General features: G+C 38.2%; 1 protein-coding gene across 2 annotated transcripts in view; it reads right to left on the bottom strand.

Moving 5' to 3' along the window:
• Nucleotides 1–1,702: 1,702 nt before the first annotated feature.
• LOC127582127 (urea transporter 2-like) overlaps nt 1,703–23,493 on the bottom strand; it is a 36,682-nt gene continuing 14,891 nt past the window's right edge. For both annotated transcript variants that reach the window (XM_052037171.1, XM_052037181.1), the window contains 5 exons: nt 11,089–11,281; nt 7,528–7,675; nt 6,954–7,088; nt 3,278–3,327; nt 1,703–2,310 (listed from right to left, as the gene is read on the bottom strand). In XM_052037171.1, coding sequence (XP_051893131.1) covers nt 2,143–2,310; nt 3,278–3,327; nt 6,954–7,088; nt 7,528–7,675; nt 11,089–11,281 — 694 coding nt within the window. In that variant the 3' untranslated portion in view covers nt 1,703–2,142. The remainder of the gene's footprint in view (nt 2,311–3,277; nt 3,328–6,953; nt 7,089–7,527; nt 7,676–11,088; nt 11,282–23,493) is intronic.

The following is a 23,493-nucleotide window of genomic DNA, read 5'->3' as shown; positions in this document are numbered from 1 at the left end:
TTGAGATCTGTGGGAGATTTATTGGGCTTTGCATTGAATTTATGAGATTGTGCCTGTGAAATGTATTTCAGGTTTATGCTGAGATTTTTGTAGGGGGTTTTGTTAAGATTTTTTGGGGGGATTTTGTACTATGATGTATTTGAACTTCTGTTGGTTCAAGTTTATAACATTTGTTCCTGTTTGTTCATTGATACTCATTCAATAGGATGTGCTGGGGTTTTCATGGCATTATTTATGAGCCACATGCAGTGATATTTATCAATGATTTTGCTGGATTATAATTGGGAAATTCTCTATGATATTAATAGGGATTTAATGGCTCATTTTCGGGAGTTTTATTGAGATATTGTAGGGTATTTGCAAGGTTACTTGTGCCTGTTAAAGTGTGATATTTAATAAGGTTTTGTTTTCATATTTATGGAGATGTACTGTGATATTTATTCATGTTTGTGTTAGAATGCTTATTGAAAACAGCTGGGAAACTTGATGGGTTTGTGTTGTGAAATATATATCAGTTGCATTCTGATCCTAGCTGGGGGATATCATGATAATAAATGAAGTTTATTTCGGTTAAGTTGTGGTATTTACTATTTATTAGGGTATCTGCTGGGATATTTGTGGGGAGTTTGCTGGGATATTAATGGGGATCTGATGCAATATCTATGGAGGATGTGTTATGCTATTTGTGGAGTTTGGTTTAATATTTATGACAATATACTGTTATTTAGTAAATTATGTTGTGATATTTATATATTTATAGGTGATGTGCTGTAATATTCATTGAAGATGTACTTGTGGACAACATCTTGGAATATAATGGGAATTGTGCTGTTATTTATGGAGGCTGTACTGTGGGACATTGTTATATCTGTGGGTTTGTGTTGTCACCACAATCTTATCATGGATATGCTGCATTGAGGCTAATGCTGAAAGTTAGACAGAAATGTATGTGATATTTATGGAAGGAGAGTTTCCATACAGTTACTGTTGTCCATATACCTGTCCTAGCTGGTGGTAGTAGTGGATTTGGAAACCCTGCTAAATGGATGCAGTGCATCTTGTAGATGGTTCATGCTGTTTATTTGGTGTTTATCAAATGGGCTTCCTTGACCCGGATGGTGCTGAACTTCTTGAAGCTTCAATCATCTGAATGATGTAGCCTACCCAGTGTAGCTGATTATAAATAGGGCTTCTATGCTGGGGATGTTGGTATACTTATCCTGATGTATAAGTGGGATTTGTACTATGCAACTTAAGGGTGGAAGGTAATGTGTTCCCTTATAAGGAAGGTAAGGATAGCTTTAACTGGATGCACACAGGTCTAAATGGAAATAAAGAAAATGAACAGATGTATGTCCAACTTTTCAACCTCATACTGGCAATTACAACGTATAATGTTTCAAACTGATTGGCCTATTGATCATGACATTTAAAATTGAAATCATTTGAACAGACAATGGGAGGACATTAGGCTCAATGACAGAACTATCCCCTTCTTTCTATACCGCTACCTTCTACATTCAAAATTTGCATCTATTTTCCTATGAATCTTCATTGTATGAAAACCCTCTCCACCAACAGCAGTGAAGTGTTTAAGACACAAATGACTAAGTTTCTTTGAACAGACATCTCAATTTGTTTATTGCAATGCTAGTTTAGTTATTTACTGATCGTACCATGCTCAGGACAGTGTATTCTTGAATATAAAATCTTAAACTAAGTAAAGATGAGGAAGGCTAGTTATCCATGTAGCTCATCAATCCATGAGCTTAATCCAACCCCATCAAAACATTCAAGTAACTCTGGAATCAATTCAAACAATGTGCTCCATTTTCATATACAGATGACATTCATATCAGTAGAATGTTAAACATTCTTTATATAAAGAAGTGCTTTCTGATATTAGCTCTAAAGTTGCTTTTTACTATTTCATAGTTAGTCTCTTTGACATAAAGCTGTCAGCTAACTTGAAAAGTAACTCCAAAATGATGGCATTTTCATAGAATTTTTGATACTTAAAAAATAGCTTTTAACTTTTATTATCAAAATGTCAAATACACTGAAAGACAAGGTAAGCAATATTATATGTACAGGCACAAAACACCAGATAATCCATCAAGATTTTTTAAGCTATGCATCCGTTCATTCATATTGTTCATGTTTCCGCATTTCCTTGTAAAATTTCCTGTTCTCCTCAGGGCAGGTCACTCTAATGAGTGGCAATTTATAAATTGCCTTGTTGTTACTGGTCATCAGAAGAAAAAGAGTCGTGGAAAGGCAGAATGGCCAAGTGCATGCTGGTAATCCAACCTGCAAAATAGCACAATACAGTTGTGAAGTTTGGTTCCAGAGAAAAACATGCATTCCAAGATATCAACCAATTTTCTGCACTGGCTGATTCATGAAACAGAAGTGATAGAAATAGGAGAATTAAAGGGTACTTGGACAGGTACATGGATAGGAAAGGTTTAGAGGGGTATAGGCCAAATGTGGGCAAATGGGACTAACTTAGATAGGAATCTTGGTTGGCAAGGACCAGCTGGGCTGAAGGGCCTGTTTCTGTGCTGTATGACTCTATGACTCTGTGTTAAAGATTGACTGTCAGTGAGGCTGATTTCCTGACCTGCTTCTATGAAAAATGTCACATGATCTCAAATGAGCCTTTGTTCAGCACCTTATCCTAATGGTAGAATTTATGATAATGTACCTCCCTGCCATTTAACATGCTCTGGGCTATTTGGAATCTGTAAGCTATGAAATACTCTGTGCTTGTTGTACTTACATCCTCTTTTCTCAAGGAAAGTGATACTCTTTAAAACCAACTGGCTATTTTGGATAATGTCACCACTGCTTGTTGTAAGTATTCTTGTGTGTAAACTTTTAATTCATGTCTATGATCTGAAGATTGGCCTTAAAAAGTTTTTTAGGCATATGGGGCTCATTTTGCAGTGGGACCACTGCCATTGGTCTCTGGAAGGCTGCCTGGTCCATAGATCATGGGTTCTTGAGGAGGGACAGGCTGTACAAGAATGAGAAAACTTCTACAAATCTAAGTATGTAATTATAAGCCCTAAAAGTTTTCCTATCCAGTCGTTTAAGGATTTGCTGAAAGTGGAATTATATTGGTGAGCAAAATAACTGTAAGAAATTGATCTGGAAATTAAAGTTATTATGTAGACTTGAAATTCAGCCTCAAAGAATACAAGCACAAATCAACTTTATATGAAACATCACTATTTTAATATTAAATTTTTGATGTTTAATGATAGCAACTTACCACAGACATCATGTTCATCAGTGCTTCACCAAAATATGCACAGAAAATTGCTATAGGAGGAAAACATTGTCTTGTAAATATGAAACATACTGATTAATTCTGTAAACAGAAAGATTTTTAACAGTATACCCATACAATGGCTTTAATACTATAACTTCTATTTTTATAACACTCTATCTAAAATGTCATGATGTGCCTTCTAGGGATATTACCAAACAAAATTTGATACCAAATCACAAAAGGGCTGAATCGTGCTGTCAAAGGTCTTTTCACTATTTGTAGAGACATTTGGAAATAGTATGAAAAAATTAAATAATTAAAAATAAAAAAGATTTATAAATTACGAAAATGATATATTTACTGAAAACATTATATAGCCAACAGTTCTCTATGAACCTGGTAGTTAATTCTCCATGTGTTCTGGTCAAATAGGATAGATAACTAAAAGCTTGGTTCTAAGAGACATCATAAAAAAGAATAGTGAGGTAGAGAGGCAGGGTGGTTTCATGAAGGACTTCCAGAATTTGGGATCTTGGAAGTTGATCTTTGCAGTTGCTTATTGAATTTGGGAATGATTGAGAAGTCAGAATTGCAGATAACCTGGAAGATTGTAAGGCTGGAGGAAAGATTGGCCTGGAACCTGTTGAAATAATAAAGGCTGGAAATCACAAAGGCATGGGTGAGGGTTTCAGTGAAAGGTGGTTTGAGGTAGGGGCTAAGTCAAGCGATATTAAAGAGTAGAAACGGGCAATCTTAGCATTGGCTTAGCTGGGTGGTCAAAAGCTCACAGAGGAGTTGTGAACAGACTGGTTCAGGTTCAGCTACAGGGAGAAGGAAGGAGTTAGTGGCCAGAAGGAATTTGTGGTGGGAAGATGATTGTTTTGATTTTGTCCACATCTAATTATACAAAATTTCTACTCTACCAAGACTGGATACTGTGCAAGCAGTCAACAATTTAAAAGCAATGGTATCTAATAACATTTACTTTGAAATAACTTATTATGTAGGCATAACCTTCAAGGTACAGCATGGGTGGCACAAATGTATTGCATGTAGTTCAGCTCTCTCATCTCTCCAGCAGCCTGGGTTCAATTCTGACTTTGGTGCTATTTATGTGGAGTTTGCTCATTTTTCCTGTGACTGCTTAGTTTCCCCTGGGCCATTTGGTTTACTTCCACTTCCCAAAGACATGCTGGTTTTTAGGTTAATTGGCTACTGTAAATTCCCCCTATTGGAGGAGACTGATTAGGGGAAGGGGCACCTGAGAAAGAATAGATTACAGGAAAGTAAGTGGGGATTTGGAATTACTCTGAGAGTGGGCACAGACTTGAAAGGCTAGCTGGTCTCCTTTTATGTTGTTGGGAATATGATAAAAGGTAGAAGAAATCATGGTGAATGTTTCATGGCTCTAATCTCACCAGCACTTACAAAGTTGAGTTATTTAAACATTTTAAGAGAATGATAAAATTTGATAATTATGTGTTGGGTGCAATTTAGGTCATGACCTTATGGTAAACTCTTTAATCAAAATGCCAAGGTGCTTTGATCTCATTCATTTGGTAAAACAGCTCTACATTTTATCAGGTCATTCTTTAGGTCCATTACATAGTTGATTAGCAACATGAAATTGGCTGGGAGGTGAACTGTTCTCTTTACTAAATCGTTCTAAAAACTGGTCAGAGACTTTTTTTTAAAATTGCAACTCTTCTGAAAAGATGTTTCCAGAAACCTCACAGACCCAAAAATTCATACAAGCAAATCTCCAAAAGTAAAAGTAAAAAAAAATCACTCTCTTATCTTAACTCACCTCTGAACTATTTAATAGAGCCAGAATAAGGGATAGGCAGCCAATCTGTTTCAAGAAGGGGCATTTCTGGCTCTTCTTTATTATTTTGAAGATGGAAGCCCCATTTTTAAATTCTCTTCCAGGTTTAATATTGGCTATTTGGGCTTTTCAGGCCAGGGAAGTCCACAATTAAAGGGAAGCAAGGGCAGCCTCAGGGTGAGGGTAATTACTCTACTTCCTGGTCCTCCCTCCACATTGTCCTCCTGTGTTTATTGCCTCCAGTTGAAAATTGGGAGTCTTTTTTTTTGAGGGATTGGACCTTCAGTCTCACTGGGTGAGGAATTGGATCCAACCATCTCCTATCAGCAGATGCAGGCTTCTATCCTCTTTGAAGGCCTGCTTGGGAGTTCTTCCCTGCATACCACCACAATGGTAGTATACAATTTTTAACTGATGGAACTCTGCCATCTTGCTGTTAAAGGGTGGTTTCTCTAATTTCTTTTTCATTAAATTGCAGACCATCGAAACTAACATCACTAAGTAGTTTGCTCTCCGCAGTTACTTATCACTCCATTTCTGGTTATCACTCTCTCCTCACAATACTATATCTGCAAACTACCAATCAATCTCCAATTTCCCTTTCTTTTCCACAGTTAAAGAACAGGTTGCAACCTCAAGTCCAAAATTCATACTTCTAGTTCCAAAAACTCATGGCCAACTAGAACAGGGTGTGTTTGTAACTAAGTTTGTGGTAGAATATTTAGTGTAGTATCCTGACAAATTCTAGCCCATCACCATCAAATTTATATACTTGGTTGCATTGACCAGGATGCAACCAGATGGGTCATCAGGGACATATAACACTTAGGGTACCAAGAATGTATCCCACTTGGGAACCTTGTGAATTCATGGCAGCTACATGGTAATGATGCAATTAGATCTTAATGTTTTTTTTAACATGAAACTGCAAATGTCTTGCTCTTTGAGTTTAATGGCCTATATTTTGCAATCAGCAGCCAGCAGCATGTACTTTCTAATGACCTCTGAACAAAGTTCCTACTAATCTATTTTGAATCCTCCAGTGAGAAGTTGCTGGATGAAACCAGATCCAACCACAGCAGAAGTGCTTTTACACATAAATCACATCATCTTAGGGGTGGCGGGAGGAATAGAACAAGTCCTGCCCGCAAAAGTACTGAATAAACACCTACAAGCATTAAAGCCACAACCCCAACTTATCTGATTCAAAATTGTTAAAATACCACAAATATTTCTGAATTTTGTAAAATAAATTTAAAATAATTAAAAATAATTTTAAAAATTCAAGTGAATTTAAATGATTGTAAGCATCTAAATATACTGACACAGAACCTTAGTTCCTCTTAGTTTTTTTTCTAACTTAAATAGAGAGCTGCTTGCACCATGTCTAACTTAACACAAGTTGTTTGAATCGATTACCCAGTGAAGACAGCAAAACTTTGCACTCTGGTGCTGGACTAGCATGGAATGTGGTTGTGAAAATGCTGCTGAACAACTGTTAGGAAATTTGGGATTTGCTGGCTGATACACACATTGGAAATAATAGATCTCTGTGGAACCGTTGGCATTTCTCTGGAAAATCCAGCCTATTATTTTGCTTAAAATCTTGTTTTGAACATATGATTTTAATATAGCCAGAAAGAATGACAAACAAGCTTTTTTTGAAAGAGCATTGTGTGAGTTCGATTGGTTTATCAAGAAATATAACAAAATATTTACATTACATTATTGTGTTTAAATATGATTCTTCTGTTTATCTATTCTAAATGCTGATAGAATTACAGGGTGTGATATCCATAGACTGGAATTGTGGACATTATATAAAATTTATCATGATATATCAATATGTACCACACAGTATTGCCAAAAGATGGGTTTGCCATGTCAGGGCATAGAACATTCCACCCACTGCAATGCAAGCCAGAACACTGTTGTAGCTCCACAATCCATCGTAGATTTTCTGAAATGGTGAAGCCAGAGATAATCCTAAAAGACAAATTAAATACCAAAACAAAATATGAAACTATTCAGCTCCATTTCTGAAGTAATTTCACTTTGCTTATGTACAAGTATGTTTGTTACACAATTACTACAGTAAAATAGCATGGTAAAGTGCATTAATTTTCTAATGAATGCTTTATTTAGAAATTTAAAAATTTTAAATATTTGACAGAACTTAAGTAAATAGTTGACCTCTGAACAAATGGAGTTAAAATCACCCTCTGTTACTTTGTAATAAGTAATTGGTAATTGGTTTATTATTGTCAGATGTACTGAGATACAATGAAAAGCTTGTTGAGCCATGGGCAGTTACATTTACTTACTCAAGGTAATTCCCATTTTACTATCAAAACCAAGAGCCCTTAATATATTTCATATGATTTGGATTCCAGAATCTCCTGGATAAAAAAGATTATGATCTTACCTGCCAATATACCTAGACAGGATCCAATTGCAGCATGCAGGCAGATGATGGGAGATGAGATAATTAATGCAACAAGGAAAATGCCACCACTCCAGGGACTGTTGCAGCCATAAACCTGTCCAACTCCCACTGGAATAGCTCTCAGAAGCTGAATAAAAAATGATAAAAATTCATAATTTAATTTATATATGTCAAAGAGAGCAAAGGTCAAGGAAGCTGTTGACATAAAATCATACAATTGTTTTAAGTTTCATTCACTTCTGCCAGAATAAAATAATTTCTCCATGTGACATTGTCTTGCTGCAAAGTTTACCCCAGAACTCTCTTTATTTTGCTACACATTTCATTTCCTTCCTTCATTGTATATTGTAAATACTATGACTTGATAATTACTCTCTCAAAGAATATTAGTGGGCCCTATTTAGTGTGCAGGAAAGATTGAGCAGGAAGGTCTTAGTGATGAGGGACGTCAGCTATTTGATCGGACCAAAGAAGCTGTGTGATTGTTTTCTGGGCGCAATGAAGAATGAGAAGTGGTTTGGTGGAGGTGTTTCTTATCAGCAAGGATCTAAACAAAGTGAATAAAGAAACTATTCCCATTGCTGGAAGGGCCTTTAACCAAAGGAAATTATTTAAAGTGATTGACTGAACAGTCAGATGTGATATGAGGAAAAACCTTATCCAGGACTTTATCTCACTTTCCATCAACATTTATAGCCAGGAAAGTCAATGGCACTAGTAAGATAACAAAGTGGCAGTAGGCTTCCATGCTATAATGTTCTCCCATTCCTTTTATAGCATCTTCTCTGAACATGTTCAGACGTGTGGATGAGTATTTCCTTCTATTAGTAGCAAAAAATGCTCCATTTAGTTAGTTAAGCTTTACTCCTTTGTATTGGAATGAATGGAATGAAAATCAGAAAGGTTCAAAAACCAGAAGGTAACCCATTCTAACAGACCTCTATGGAGGCAATTGGGCAAAAATATCCCTCACTTCATTTCTAAAATGTTATTAATACAAGTTGGAAAAAAGCTATGGAACTATATGATGACACTTATGTAGTAGCTCTGATATTATATCAACAAAAACTATAAATAACAAGTAATTTATTCTGTTCTGGAAATCACAAGTCCCTCATTCTCTCTCTTTTGGAAAATTTTTGATCATCATCTGGTTGTGAACATTCAGAAATAAAACATAATCAGTAGGATTTTAAAAGAAAGTTCTAGATGCCTTTGCTGAATAGCAAAAACGTCAGGAATGCTGAAGGACAGTTGACGTTCAAATTGTTTTAATCAAATAAGATGACCTCGTTTTGTGGCAACAAGACACGTGCCCCACATATGAAGTTACAAATTTTCACAATGCTTTCTGAGAGACAGTGGAGTTTTCAATCCACTCATTTTGTGATCTGAGTAAATAAAGCAAACTATTATATCAGAAGCAGTAATACAGTAAAAAAAATTCCTGCTGAGCACCAAAGCTCATCACAAATGGATGAATGACTTCCACCGAGCATTTGAATGGCATAATCGTAATAGTCAAATAGCTGAGAACTTGAAATGACACCGTGTAAACAGAGGATGTTTTTAAGTTTAGCGGTTTTACATATATTGTAGAATTTTGCCATGAATACTTAATCTTGCTGAAGGACTCTCTGTACTTATCCTGAAAGTGATTATGGTATGAAAGTAATCACAGTATGGTTATAACATGGAAGGAGGCTACTTAGTCCAATGAGTCCATTTTGGCTCTAAGAGCAAACCCGCTCATCCCACTCCCTGCCCTCTTCCCATTGCCCTGAAGATTCCTTACAGCTCATCAGCTGCGTTTTGAATGCAATAACTGAATCTGCCTTCACTACTACTCCCTCCTGCCCCTAACTACTTGCTCTGTAAAAATGCTTCTCTCATGTCACTTTCAGTTCTTTTGCCCTTTGCCTTTGTTCTTCGGTTCTTGACCCTTCCAATAATAGAAACAATTTCTTGCTTTCTACTTTATCTAGAGTACACACTATTTACACTCTTCATGATTTTAAATGCCTCTATCAAATCATAAGAACATGGGTAACAAGAGGCCTTACACCTTATTGTCTGCCTGCACTGCACTTTCTCTGTAACTCTAACACTTTATTCTGCATTCTGTTATTGCTTTCCCTTGTACTACCTCAATGCACTGCTGTAATGAATTGACCTGTATGGATGGCATGCAAAACAAAATTTTTCACTGTACATCAGTATATGTGATATTAATAAAGCAGTTTACCAATTTAGCAGGGTTAGTCAGCTGATCCCTCAAGCCTGCTTTGCTATTTGATATGTTCTTGGCTTCAACACCACTTTCCCTCTCTTCCCATACCCCTTGACTCTCAGTCCCTTCATCCATAATGATTATAAATAATTACCCCTGAACAAATCCCTGTGGCATCCCGCAGATCACTGATTCCCTCAGTCCCCCAGTTCTAGGAGAGAGATTCCAGCTTCTCCACTCTATCTACATGATTAAAGTCCCTCTTCATAGGAGGCAGTTTCGTAATTCTCTTTTTTTCATCTCAACCCTTTGCATCTTTCCTAAAGTGTGGTCACCAGAACTTACAACCCTTTTCCTGCTCACATGCCAATAGAATTCAGTTTTATATTTCTTGCCAATGTTTTCTCAGGCTCTCTTTTTGTATCTCTTATTTTCTCTTTGACTTCCCCTCTGAACCTGATATCTCTCACAGGCTCTTTGTTTTGTTCTCCATCTTTTTAGTCTTTCAGGGAGCTCTAGCATTAATTTCCCTATCTGTGTCTCCCATGAGAATATACCTAGACTACAGTAGAGACATCTCCACCTTAACAATGGACCTCCCAATGTTCAATTGCAGTTTTGTCTACCAAGCTTTGATGCCCTCCTCTACTTTTTTTTAACTTAGAACTGGTCCACATCTTTTTCTGTAGCTGATCTAAGCCTTATTATAACTTTTTCTAAGATGTTCACCCATTGTTATTTTCTCCATTTGACTTGGCTCATTTCCTAGGATCAAGACCAGCATTCAAGGCTTCCTTATTGGGTTAGAAACAGACAGATCATATTTGAGAAACTCCTCCCCCTCTTTGCCCCTTATGTTATTGCTTTCCAAGCCTATACTTGGAGAATTGAAGTCCTTCATTATTACTGTACTGTAGTTTTTGCTTGTCTTTGTAATTTTCATGTAACTCTGCTCCTTGATATGCTTTCCACTAGTTGGCAGTCTGCAGAATAATCCAAGTAGTGTACTTACATCTCACTTGTTTTTTAACTCCAAAGAAGTAGATTCTCTCCTTGCTCGTTTTAGGACTTCTCTCTCCAGCATGGCAATATTTTTGTTAATTAGGCTACCAAACTCAATCTTTCCTTCCTTTTCCTGTCTGTCTTGAACACCTTGTATCCCTTTATTGCCTTTTTTTTTAGCCAGCCCTCCATAACTGCTATAACCACAATTACCTATAATTTCATGTGTTAATGTACTGGCAGCTCACTAACTTTATTTAATGGTTCAATAACAACACAATAAAATTCCGCAGTACCATTTTACTTACCATTGGAACACTGAGTTCTGACCACGTGGTGTTTACTGGTGGGTTTATGGGTTGAATAAGGACCTGTGGAAAATAATTGTTGTTGTGTCCCGTTGCAGCCAAATATATCCATATAACAATATTAAATGGCAGAGTGAAAACAGGCAGGTCCCATCTTTCCATCACGGACGTCAATGCACTTGAAAGCACAGGACTGCAAAAAGAAATAGTTTTCAGTGCAAATATAAGCTGCTTACCAGGTTAAGTTTTGAATGGCATGCTTGTTTAAAGGCCAGGCACAGAAAATTCTGAGTAACTTCTTCTGCACATGACAACAGAACAACAAATAAACTGCTTAAACTCAGTAAAACGTCCCAAGTTTATGCTCCAGGAATGTTACCAAACAAAATTTTGGAACAATGCCACATAATAGATATAAGGATCAAATGCTGGATGATCATAGTTTTTTTTAAGAATCATCTTAAAAAGGCAAAAAAATGATAAAAAGAGAGATGCTAAGAGATATAATTCCCAAGTTTAGGACCAAGCAGATGGATTTATGCTATCAATGGTGCAAAGATGTAAATAGGAATGCACCACAGGCAAAAGTCATATGATAGTTGATATCTTAGAGCATTGTAGGACTGGAGGAGGTTATTGAAGTAGCATGGTGCAGTTGAATACAAGGATAGAAATATAAAATTGAAGTGTTGATCAACTAGGAATTAATTAATTCACTGAATGGGACTAGGTGTAATAACGATATGGACAGCAAAATTTTAGATGAAGTATTATTTGTGAAAGACGGAATATGGGAGGCTAGCCAAGGGATTGTTGGTACAATCAAGTGTGAATGTGATAAAAGCATGGATGTGAATAGAAGGAAATGGAAAGGCATGGAAAGAAATAGGAGAGGGTCAAGGATAAATGCTTCATGAATTTCAGAAGTGGCAAAAAAGCATTCCAGGAAATTCTCTCGCGATAACGGAATTGTATTTAAATATAGATGCCATGGGTGACATTAATAATTAGAATATGTCAATTGCCAACCTTGGATGATAAAGGTCTCCTATCTTCCACCCACTCACCATCTCCCTCCAACTGTCTCCCACCACTGTACCACTCACACCCTCAACCACTGAACAGAACATTCAACCAAACACTTATCCATTTAGTTGGTCCTTTAACCAGGCTTACACCTGTTTGCATTGGACAGTGGGTCCTGTCACACATGTATTCACATTCATCATAAAGCTGAAAGGTCAAGCTGGCAATCAGCTTGCAATGATATAGGCAAGCTTGGAGAGTGCTGCAAATCATCACACCGGTTGTGCTTTATAAAAATAAAGTTGATAACAACCTTTTGGCACAAAGAAAATTGTTCGGAGAATGCATGTAACATGAACTTTCTGAGATACTTACACTGGTGGTACAAATTGGGGAGCAGGGTGATTTTCTGCAGGATTTCCCCAGATTATTGTAACTTGGGACAGAAACTTAAGAGAAATTATATGAGCAATTGATTACTCAGCTGATCTGGGCTTCTGCCAATGTTACTGGTATCTACTTGTTACAACTGTCTATGTAGGGTTTCCAATTCCATGTTTGAAAGGATGGGTTCTGGACTTGTTGCCTTTTTGTATTCTGGCTCACCAAACGTATCATCAATTACTTACAGGTCAAGTTTTGGTTGATTTTGTCTGGGAATTGACACAATTTGCTGCTTTTTAGAGTTGTTTCAAATAAAGAAAGTCAGCAGGTAAAAGAGATTTGTGCAAACCAATTGTTGTCATTCATGGGATCATTAGTATCCATTTCTCTTGAAATATAGCATTATCGACCTCTACAGAGCATAACAAGCTGCAGGATGAAACCAGGGTCAGAGAATTCTCTCTCCAGCAGATCATGTCTACCCAAGGTGTTCATGAAGTTATTCAACTTGTTAACTCTCAGCAAAGAACTTCAAAAGGGATTTTCTCAATGAAATCTGCCACTTGTTGCAGCCACCAGTACAACCTGGGAAAGGCTTGAGGAACGTATATCTGTATGAACGACATGCAAGACAAGTTTGTCACTGTACCTCGGTACACGTGACAATAATAAACCTATTCCATTTCCAATTCCAACATCTCACAGTTTGTCACACCATGAAATGTCCCTATGAAACGGCATTCACCAATTACCTGCTCTCCAATGTTCAGGTTGGTCTCCGTCAATACCATTCCATTCCAGACCTCATTAGAACCTTGATCCAACATGGTTAAAAGAGCTACATTGCAATTTGACTCACAAATTTGATATCAATGAGAATTTTGGAGAAAATTCTCTATACGTAGCACAATTGAAATTGGTTATGACTTTTTGGAGGCCAGTTACATCTGCCCTGGGACATCATTGTAGGAAATCAGTGCTTCGCCCTTAGCCTGATTATGTTTAGTAGCTTATCTTTAGTAGATCTTTTTCACAGACAGAACTTGAGATGTTCACTGATGACTACATAATATTCATTTGTATTCATTTTCTTCAAATAACAGGGTGTCCTGTGTCTGTATTAAGTCCAGGAGGCAGATAACTGGCAAGAAACATTCTTCCCATATGAGTGTCAGGTGATAATCATATCCAACAGAAGATTTTAACTAGCTCCCTCTTACGTTTCATTACTTAACCATTGCTGCATCTCCCACCATCAGCAAATATGCTAATGCTATGAAAATAGGTGGACAGGTATGCCATGATGAGGAAACTGTGATTCTGCATTGGGATATTGAGAGATTGAGTAATTGGTTGAAAACCTGGCAAATGGAGTTTAAGGTGGGGAAGTGTGAGGTCATGTACTTCGGTAAAAGGAATCAAAAGGCAGATTATTACCTAAATAGAGAGACATTGCAAATGAGTGAGGTTCAGAGGGATCTTGGTGTGCTAGTGCATGAATTACAAAAAGTTAGCAGGCAGGTCCAACAATTAGTGAAGAAGGCAAACGGCATGTTGGCCTTTATTGCATAGGGTTTGGGGTTTAAGACTGGAGAGGTTTTGTTACAATCTCACAGGGTGTTGGTGAGACTACACCTGGAATATTGTGCAGTTTTGATCCCCTTATCTAAAAAAAGGATATAGTAGCATTGGAACCTGTCCAAAAGATTCACCAGGCTAATTACTAGGATGAGAGAGTTGTCCTATCAAGAAAGGCCAGATAGTTTGGGTCTGTATTCCCTCGAGCTCAGAAGAATGAGGGGTGTCCTTGTTCAAACATATAAGATCCCAAGGGGCTTGATGGGGTAGATGTTGAGATGTCTTTACCAGTGGGAGTGTCAGGAACATGGTGACATAGCTACAAAAAAAGGGCCAGTCATATAAATCTGAGGTGTGTCAAAATTTCTCTGAGAGTACTGAATAGTGCGGCAGGCTTGAGGGGCTTGGTGGTCTACTCCTGCTCCTATTTTTTTGTGTTCTTGGGGGAGTCATTACTGAGCAAGAATTTAAATAAATTAGCCATATAAATACTGTGGCTCCAGGTCAGAGGCTGAGTATTCTGTGGTGAATGTTCAGCTCTCAACTCCTCAAATGTTTTGACTACTTTCAATACTCAAGAAGGTCTACATCATTTAAGTGGTTCCCTTGACCAGCACCTCATCCTCGGTCTTAAACATTCATTTTTCCCACCAATGATTAAACATTGCTACTGTGTGTATTCTCTACAAAATGAGCTGCAGCCAAGATTTCTTCATGACTTCTATCTGGAAAGATAAGAGTAGCAGGCATTGGAGCCCACCATCTTCAAATTCCCTTGCAAATCGTAACATATCCGGACTTAGAAATATAACATGGCTCTTTCATTGTCATTGGGTCAAAATCTTGGATTTGCATATCTAGTAACACAAAGGAAGTACCTTCACTGACTGGAGTGATACAAAAAGGCCAGTTGAAGATGGGAAATCAAAGCTGGCCCTGGCAACAATGTACACATTCTGTCAAAGAATAAATGAAAAAATGACATTGTGCAAGCAATGGTGGAAAACTGTGGCAATGCTAATGGCTGAATCCTGCATTACCAAGTATTTCTGAGGTTTAATCAAATCACATATTAGACTGTCGACATGATCTTAAAAATACTTATGCACATAAGATAAATGCACAGAACAAAAGACCATCAAGGCTGTCCCACTTTCATTAGCAAGTACTGGTCAATCATTGCTGGAAGAGAGAAGATTATTAAGACACTGTTCCTTTTTTATTTGGTGCCACAGATTATTTAACATCCATTTGAACTGGCCTTAGTATCTCCATTCAAGGTTTCTTTTTAAAGGTCACATCTTCAGCAGCCCTCCAATACTTCAGCAGTGTATCAACAAATAATCTGAACTTCTGCTATTCCTACATCTAGAGCAATAGATTTCTGTTAACTATTCAGAAGCATAAAGAGTTATGCTTAAATTTGTACAAATAGACACTTGTCTATGTTAAAAGAAATTATATATCTTTTCTTTTGTTTACTTTGTGTGAAGTAGTATTTTAACCATTTATTTTATATGATGCCCAATCTATTGACAACTTTTAAATTGCTTGTAAGTGGAGGAAGGCAGGGCTTTGCCCATGTGTATTCAGTACACATAGAGCCGGTCACTGAATTTCTTAGGATAGAAGATATATTAAAATAGATTAAGGGGACCCTTTTTATTAGAATAGCGATCTATCAGAGATCTTTTAGATTATGAAAGTGTTTGAAGAACAGACGGAGGGTAGATGTTACCATTCACTGGAAAAACTAAAATTAGAGGTCATAAATATAAGACAATAGGCAATAAATCCAAAGGAGAAGTTCTTTGCCCAGGGATTGGTTAGTATGTGGAACCTGCTACCACAAAGAATAATTATGGCAAATAGCATAATTAAGGAGATGTTTGATAAACACAAAAGAAAAGTACAGATGTCACAGGGGAATGTGAGGCAAACTTTTTTATTGTAGAGATTAGTTTTGATCAAGAAGCCACTGCCTGTAACGGGATCAGCAGGATTGCTTTATAAAGAGTTGGAAATGACAATAGATCATGTAGCATCCTTCTGTGTAGTAACAATTCTATGATTCTCTAATAGGTTGAGATGAAAAGGAGTGGGAAGGGCTATGTGCATACATCAACCAGATGGGCCAAGCAGTCTGCATTTTATGTAGATCTGCTTCTACTTGGATTGAATGGTTTGAATTATAAATTTGGAATTGCTATATGTTACCATTATTAAAGTAAGGGTATAGTGGTATAACAATTATGTCGCCCAGGTGACCTTGTTGAATAATCCAGAGAATCTGAGTCTAAATTAATACCAGAATTTGAATTCAGTATTAAAAACTGAAAATAATAAAAAAAAACTGGTATTAGTAAAAGGGACCACACAGCTGTTGAATGTTGTGAAACTGAACTGGTTTACTAATGAATTATAGGAAAGGTGACCTTGCCCAAACAATAAAGTTGCTCATTGCCAAATTTCTATTGCAACTTAAATGACATTAGCTTGTCTTGCTAAACAAAAACACAAGATTAGGAGTAGGAGTAGACTTGATGCCTCTCCAAGCCTGCTCTGCCATTCACTGATTCAGTGCTCAAATCCCGTCCCTATAACTTTAGATTCTTTCGCTGCCTAGCTCTTATTGCTTTAGTCCCTAAGAACTAGCAAGTGCAGCATTGCTGCTGTGGTTGTTCCCTGGGTGTGCTGCATGTGTTGAATGATAGAACAGCTGTTGAAGGTAAGCCGGACATCCCACAAGGGAGGAGGGGAACATCGGCTCAGGTTGGTCAACCCCATTCCCCAAATATGTACGGGAAGCCACTCTCCTACTTCTGGCTCTCTGAGGAAGAATTTATTCAGAGATTAAAGCTTTTGAAGTCAGTGTGATGAGATCTGTGACCTTTTACAGGCAGAACTACAGTCAGACACCTGTGCTTTGAGTGAACTAAAACATCTGCAAACTTACTAACCCATCCCTCCACTTCCTCATCCAGGTCGTTTATAAAAATCACAAAGAGTAAGGGTCCCAGAACAGATCCCTGAGGTACACCACTGGTCACCAACCTCCATGCAGAATACGACCCTTCAACAACTACTCTTTGCCTTCTGTGGGCCAGCCAGTTCTGGATCCACATTGCAATGTCCCCTTGGATCCCATGCCTCCTTACTTTCTCAATAAGCCTTGCATAGGGTGCCTTATCAAATGCCTTGCTAAAATCCATATACATGACATCTACTGCTCTCTCTTCATCGATGTGTTTAGTCACATCCTCAAAAAATTCAATCCGGCTCGTAAGGCAGGACCTGCCCTTGACAAAGCCATGCTGACTATTCCTAATCATATTATACCTCTCCAAATGTTCATAAATCCTGCCTCTCAGGATCTTCTCCATAAGCTTACCAACCACTGAGGTAAGACTCACTGGTCTATAATTTCCTGGGCTATCTCTACTCCCTTTCTTGAATAAGGGAACAACATCCGCAACCCTCCAATCTTCTGGAACCTCTCCTGTCTTCATCGATGATGCAAAGATCATCATCAGAGGCTCCGCAATCTCCTCCCTTGCCTCCACAGCAGCCTGGGGTACATCTCATCTGGTCCTGGTGACTTATCCAACTTGATGCTTTCCAAAAGTTTCAGCACCTGCTCTTTCCTAATATCTACATGCTCAAGCTTTTCAGCCTGCTTCAAGTCCTCACTACAATCCCCCAGATCTTTTTCCTTAGTGAATACTGATGTAAAGTATTCATTAAGTACCTCCGCTATTGCTTCTGGATCCATACACACTTACCCACTGCTGCACTTGATAGGCCCTATTCTTTCGCATCTTATCCTCTTGCTCTTCACATACTTGTAGAATGCCTTGGGGTTTTCCTTAATCCTGCCCAGCAAAGCCTTCTCATGTCCCCTTCTGGCTCTCCTAATTTCCTTCTTAAGCTCCTTCCTGTTAGCCTTATACTCTTCCAGATCTCTAACATTACCTAGCTCTCTGTACCTTTTTTAAGCTTTTCTTTTCCTTTTGACTAGATTTATTATAGACTTTGTACACCACAGTTCCTGTATCTTCTCGTGACTCCCCTGTCTCATTGGAACCTGCCTATGCAGAACTCCACACAAATATCCCCTGAATATTTGCCACATTTCTTCCGTACTTTTCCCTGAGAACATTTGTTCCCAATTTAAGCTTCCAATTTCCTGCCTGAGAGCCTCATAATTCCCTTTACTCCAACTAAACACCTTTCTAGTCTTCTGTTTCTATCTCTCTCCAATGCTATTGTAAAGGAGATAGAATTATGATCACTATCTCCAAAATGCTCTCCCACTGAGAGATCTGACACCTGACCAGGTTCATTTCCCAATATCAAATCAAGCACAGGCTCTCCTCTTGTAGGCTTATCTACATATTGTGTCAAGGATCCTTCCTGAACACATTTAACAAACTCCACCCCATCTAAACCCCTCGCTGTATGGAGATGCCAATCGATGTTTAGGAAATTAAAATCTCCCATCACAATAACTCTGTTATTATCACGCCCTTCTAGGATCTGCTTCCCTATGTGCCCCTCAATATTCCTGTTACTATTGGGCGGCCTATAAAAAACACCCAGTAAAGTTATTGACCCCTTCCTGTTCCTAACCTCCACCCACAGAGACTCTGGAGACAGTCCCTCCATGACTCCACCTTATCTGCAGCTGTGACACTATCTCTGATCAACAGTGCCACTCCCCCACCTCTTTTGCCTCCTTCCCTGTCCTTTCTGAAACATCTAAAACCCGGCACTTGAAGCAATCATTCCAGTCCCTGAGCCATCCAAGTCTCTGTAATGGCCACCACATCGTAGCTCCAAGTATCTATCCAAGCTCTAAGCTCATCCGCCTTGTTCACAATGCTCCTTGCATCAAAATAGACACATCTCAAACCCATCTGAGCATGTCCCTTCTATATCACCTGCCTATCCTCCCTCTTGTACCTACTACTAGCTTTCTCTATTTGAGAGCCAAACACCTCTTCCCCAATCTCTCCAGTTCGGATCCCACCCCCCAACAATTCTAGTTTAAACTCCCCCCAGTAGCCTTAGCAAACCTCCCCGCCAGGATATTGGTCCCCCTGGGATTCAAGTGCAACCTGTCCTCTTTGTACAGGTCATAGCTGCCCCAAAAGAGGCCCCAGTGATCCAGAAATCTGAATCCCTGCCCCTTACTCCAATCCCTCAGCCACGCATTTAACCTCCACCTCATTCTATTCCTTTACTCACTGTCACTTGGCACAGGCAGTAATCCTGAAATTACTACCTTTGAGGTCCTGCTTCTCAACTTCCTTCCTAACTCCCTATAGTCTTTTTTCAGGACCTCATCCCTTTTCCCACCTATGTCATTAGTACCAATATGTACCACGACCTCTGTCTGTTCTCCCTCCCTCTGCAGGATATCTTGGATGCGATCTGAAACATTATGGACTTCATCCCCCTAAAACACAATGGAAATTTTCAATATAGTCATAAAATTCTCTTACACTTGCTAGGTTAGCGTTACATCTCAATTCATGGAGAAAATAGGGATTAGTAATAGAAAATATGAAAAAAATGAGTGATTAACTTTTAATAAACCGATTAGGCCAGATGGAATGCATCAAAGAACGCTTGATAAAATTAAGGCTGTGAAAGGGTGAACTATTGCTATAAATAAGCTATGGCTAATTAAATACAAGGAAACCACCAGATGATTTGAAAAAGATGTATTCTAGTTTGATTAAAAATTCTGTGCATTATTGGCCAACTGGAGTGGCAGTAAAGTCAATCACAAAGGAAGCAGTTCAAGCATATTTAACAAGAATAAAAGGAATAACCCTAAGTCAACACAGGGATTATGATAGATAGGTCATGCCTAACAAATTTATTGTTGAAGTATTCATTCTTCTGAAACATCCAGGCTGACACTACACTATAAAGCTGAATTATCCATACAACTGCTATCTTGCTAATTTTAAGGAACACAATACAGACAGTGTAAATGCATTTTTAATATTCCAAATATTTCTTCTGTCGCAAGCTTTGTGTTTTATTAGCTTCACTGTACCTATGCTCTGCAGGACTTTGTGGGCTGTGTAATGGAGTCATCTGCAATGACATATCCATGAACTCCAAGTATCCATCGTTGCATTCTGTCTTATCTCTTGAACATTTTGGGCAGAATGGTAAGGGAAAGAGTGATGGAGTTATGTGCTGACCCTGGGTGTGTGGTATGTGCATGGGTTATGATAGTGTGTTCATTGGAAACCAGCTGCATGCTTATATTTGCCACACAATGATAGAAACATTGGTTATGCCATTAATAGATTAAAATGGTATTTATCGTTGCCTATGTCAGTAACCAAATTTAATCTATAATCTACAATGGTAATGTAATCAATTGCAGATAAATCTGCTCTTTGTTAGAAATAATTTTTTCATCAACAATCAAGCAGAGAATATAGTTGTCCTATTCACTTTATCAAAACCCTTCATAATTTTAAAACATCCCGCAAGATGTCTTTAGTTTTCTCTGTTCCAATAGAACTTATACCGTGCTCTTAAGTCTCTCCTATAACTTCTTAAAGTTAATGTTAATAACAATGGGATAAAGCCTTTATTAAATATCTACTGCACTTCAGGTATGGATGTACAGAAGAACGTACATCAACAGGGCACATGTAGCCTTTGGATGTTTGCTGGAAAATTACATCCTATAATAGATTCCACCAGAAATCAGGAGTGTTCCAGTATGTCAGTCTCTACTGTTTCTAGGGCCTTGTAAGGGGTAGTGCTTCTAAGATAAATGACACCTGGGAACCCCATCAGGGGTGAGGTTCTAGTCAAAGAAGTGAAGAAAAGGCAATTAATTTCTATACTTAAAAAACAAACAAGTTGATAGGTTGATAGATTTTTAGATATGAAAGGAATCAGGGGGTTTGGGGCTGGTGCAGGAAAGTGGTGCTGAAGAGAAAGATCAGCCATTACTTTATTGAATGTTAGAGCAGGCACAAGACAACAAATGGTCTGCACCTGCTTCTATTTCTAAAATAAATTGAGTGTAGACTCAGCATCATTAAAAGTAGCAAGGCAGATTGGCAAGGCCAGAAATTGCAAATCAAGCACTGAGGTTGATTACCAGAGGAGCAGAATTCAAAAGCAGTAAGTTATATTATTCAGGTTCCCTTTTGGTCTTACAGAGGACTGTGTGCAGCTTTGGTTCCTATGTTACAGAAAGGATAGAGAGTCATTAGAGGAGGTGCAAAAACATATTCAAGAACCAGAGCTGAAAGATTATGTATGCCAGGAAAATCAAAACCATCTGGAATGCGAAGTCCAAAAGCGATCTAATAGAAGTCCTTAAAATTATGAAAGGACCTGATAGGGGAGATAAGATATTTCCATTTATGGGTGAATCCAATTCTTGAGATTAGAATTATGAAATAATCATTAGAATATTCCAAAAATACTGGCAAAGTGTTTTTACCCAGAGAATGAAAATGTGGAACTTGCTACATGGAGTAGTCAAGGTGAAGAGCAAAATGCACCTTAAGTTAGGTGAGGGGGAAAGGAATACAAAGAGATGATGAGATTGGCTGAAAATGTATTGGAGGAGACTCATGCAGACCATAAGCAGCACCTGTGTCTATGTTGTAAGATTGATGGAGACAGACTCCAATGAGAATGGAGGTGAAGCAAGAACAAACTCCCACCCACCATCAACAACAAATGGAAACTAGGCACTGGATCTTCCATGGGGCAGTGGCAAACCAATGCTGGAGGTACATGCTTCGAGCAAAGTAAGTGTCTTCCCATTGGCTCCACAAACTCCAGTGGGTCAGTTGATGGGCATCAGGAAACAAAATCTGTGTAAAAGCCAAAATCATAGCCCACAGAATTTGAGGCTTAATGCAAGTAATAATAATGCACACCTGGGCCTCAAAATTCTTAGAATGTTATAACTTCAATGCAAAATTGGTAGGAAAAAAAGATGATAAACAATAGTTTCCAGGATTTTCTTGACTGTCTTACAATCTAGTACTGTAATTTCTCTCCTGAGGTTTAAACACAACCCTTGGTTTGGTGACTGCTTCACCAAGTGGGTGGACATACACCAACTTCCAAAAAACTGGATAAGGAGCTCACCTGTGAGCTCCAAGTGAACCAGGTCATGTGAAGACACAAGAGACTGTGGATGCTGGAATCTGGAGCAACAAACTATCTGCTGGAGGAAGTCAGCGGGTCATACTCATACAGGGTTTCTTCCCTCTCTACTCACTCCCGATGCAGTTGACAATTCCTTTCCTTCCATAGATGCTGCTCAGTCTGATGAGCTTCCCCAGCAGACTGTTTGTTGAACCATGTTTTATGCTGCCAGGTCAGCTAAAGGAAACATTGCATGGTTGAAGGTGCCTGGCTGGTTTGGCAAATGGCAGAGCTGTTGATATGAGACAGGTTGGTGCCTGAGAGCTCCAAAAAGTGTCATTTAATTCCATCTATAGAGGAATCCTCCAAGTGATGCTCCATTTTCTGGGGCCGCCACTGGACACTATTAGATGCAACTTCTGGGATGATATCCCATTAATTTTCAGTATGATGGTACTTCTTGTAAAGTTTCAGACTCCATTAAAAAGGGTTAAAATGTTGAAATGTTAAAGAACACTGCCACATTTTTGTTGCTAATAACTCTTAAAACATGATGATTTAATCCAAGGGTGTTCACTCTTATTCCTTTGTTCTTTCTTTGGCTCTCCAACAGAATGTCTATCAAGTGAGACATTGCAGTAATTCATTCATGTGGCAAAATACTCCTGTCACTTCAAATAATAATAAAGAACACTTGAAATGTGACGTTGCATGACTGGATTAAGCTAGAGTCAGAAAAGGAAAATTGAAGGCTAGAAATGGAAAAAAAACATGATAAGGGAGAGATTGTTTTGGTACTTGGACCTCTCACACATTGCTTAATATACTGCATCCTATACTCTGTATTACTTTATCTATAAACACATATCTAGTCATTCATTGATATTTTGGCATCAAAATTAATCTCCCTGCCTGTTGCTTTTTAAATGGTATGGGGTACCCAAGTGGAGAAGTGTGAAATTTAAATAACAAACTTGAACAGAGTTTTTGAATTTATGGTCTTGCTGTGCTCTTTAGCCATTTTCAGCCTTATTCACAGACTCTCCCCTTCTTGTAAATATCAGCGCTTGTTTGTCTGAATGATATGTTTCATGGTTTAGCCATATCACCCTTAGCTCTGACTCAGGAGGTTATGGGTTTGAGTCCAGTCCAGACCCTTGAGCACAAGATCTAGGTTAATATTTCAGTGTTGTACTGGTGGAATGTTGGAGGTTTCGAATTTCAAATTCAACCAACAACCTGTCTGTTCTTTTTGGTAGATATAAAATATCC

This window comes from Pristis pectinata, chromosome 2 (assembly GCF_009764475.1).
Source record: "Pristis pectinata isolate sPriPec2 chromosome 2, sPriPec2.1.pri, whole genome shotgun sequence".
Lineage (NCBI taxonomy): Eukaryota > Metazoa > Chordata > Chondrichthyes > Rhinopristiformes > Pristidae > Pristis > Pristis pectinata.
Note: the sequence above shows the minus strand (reverse complement) of the source record. Positions and strands in the feature narration are given on the sequence as shown.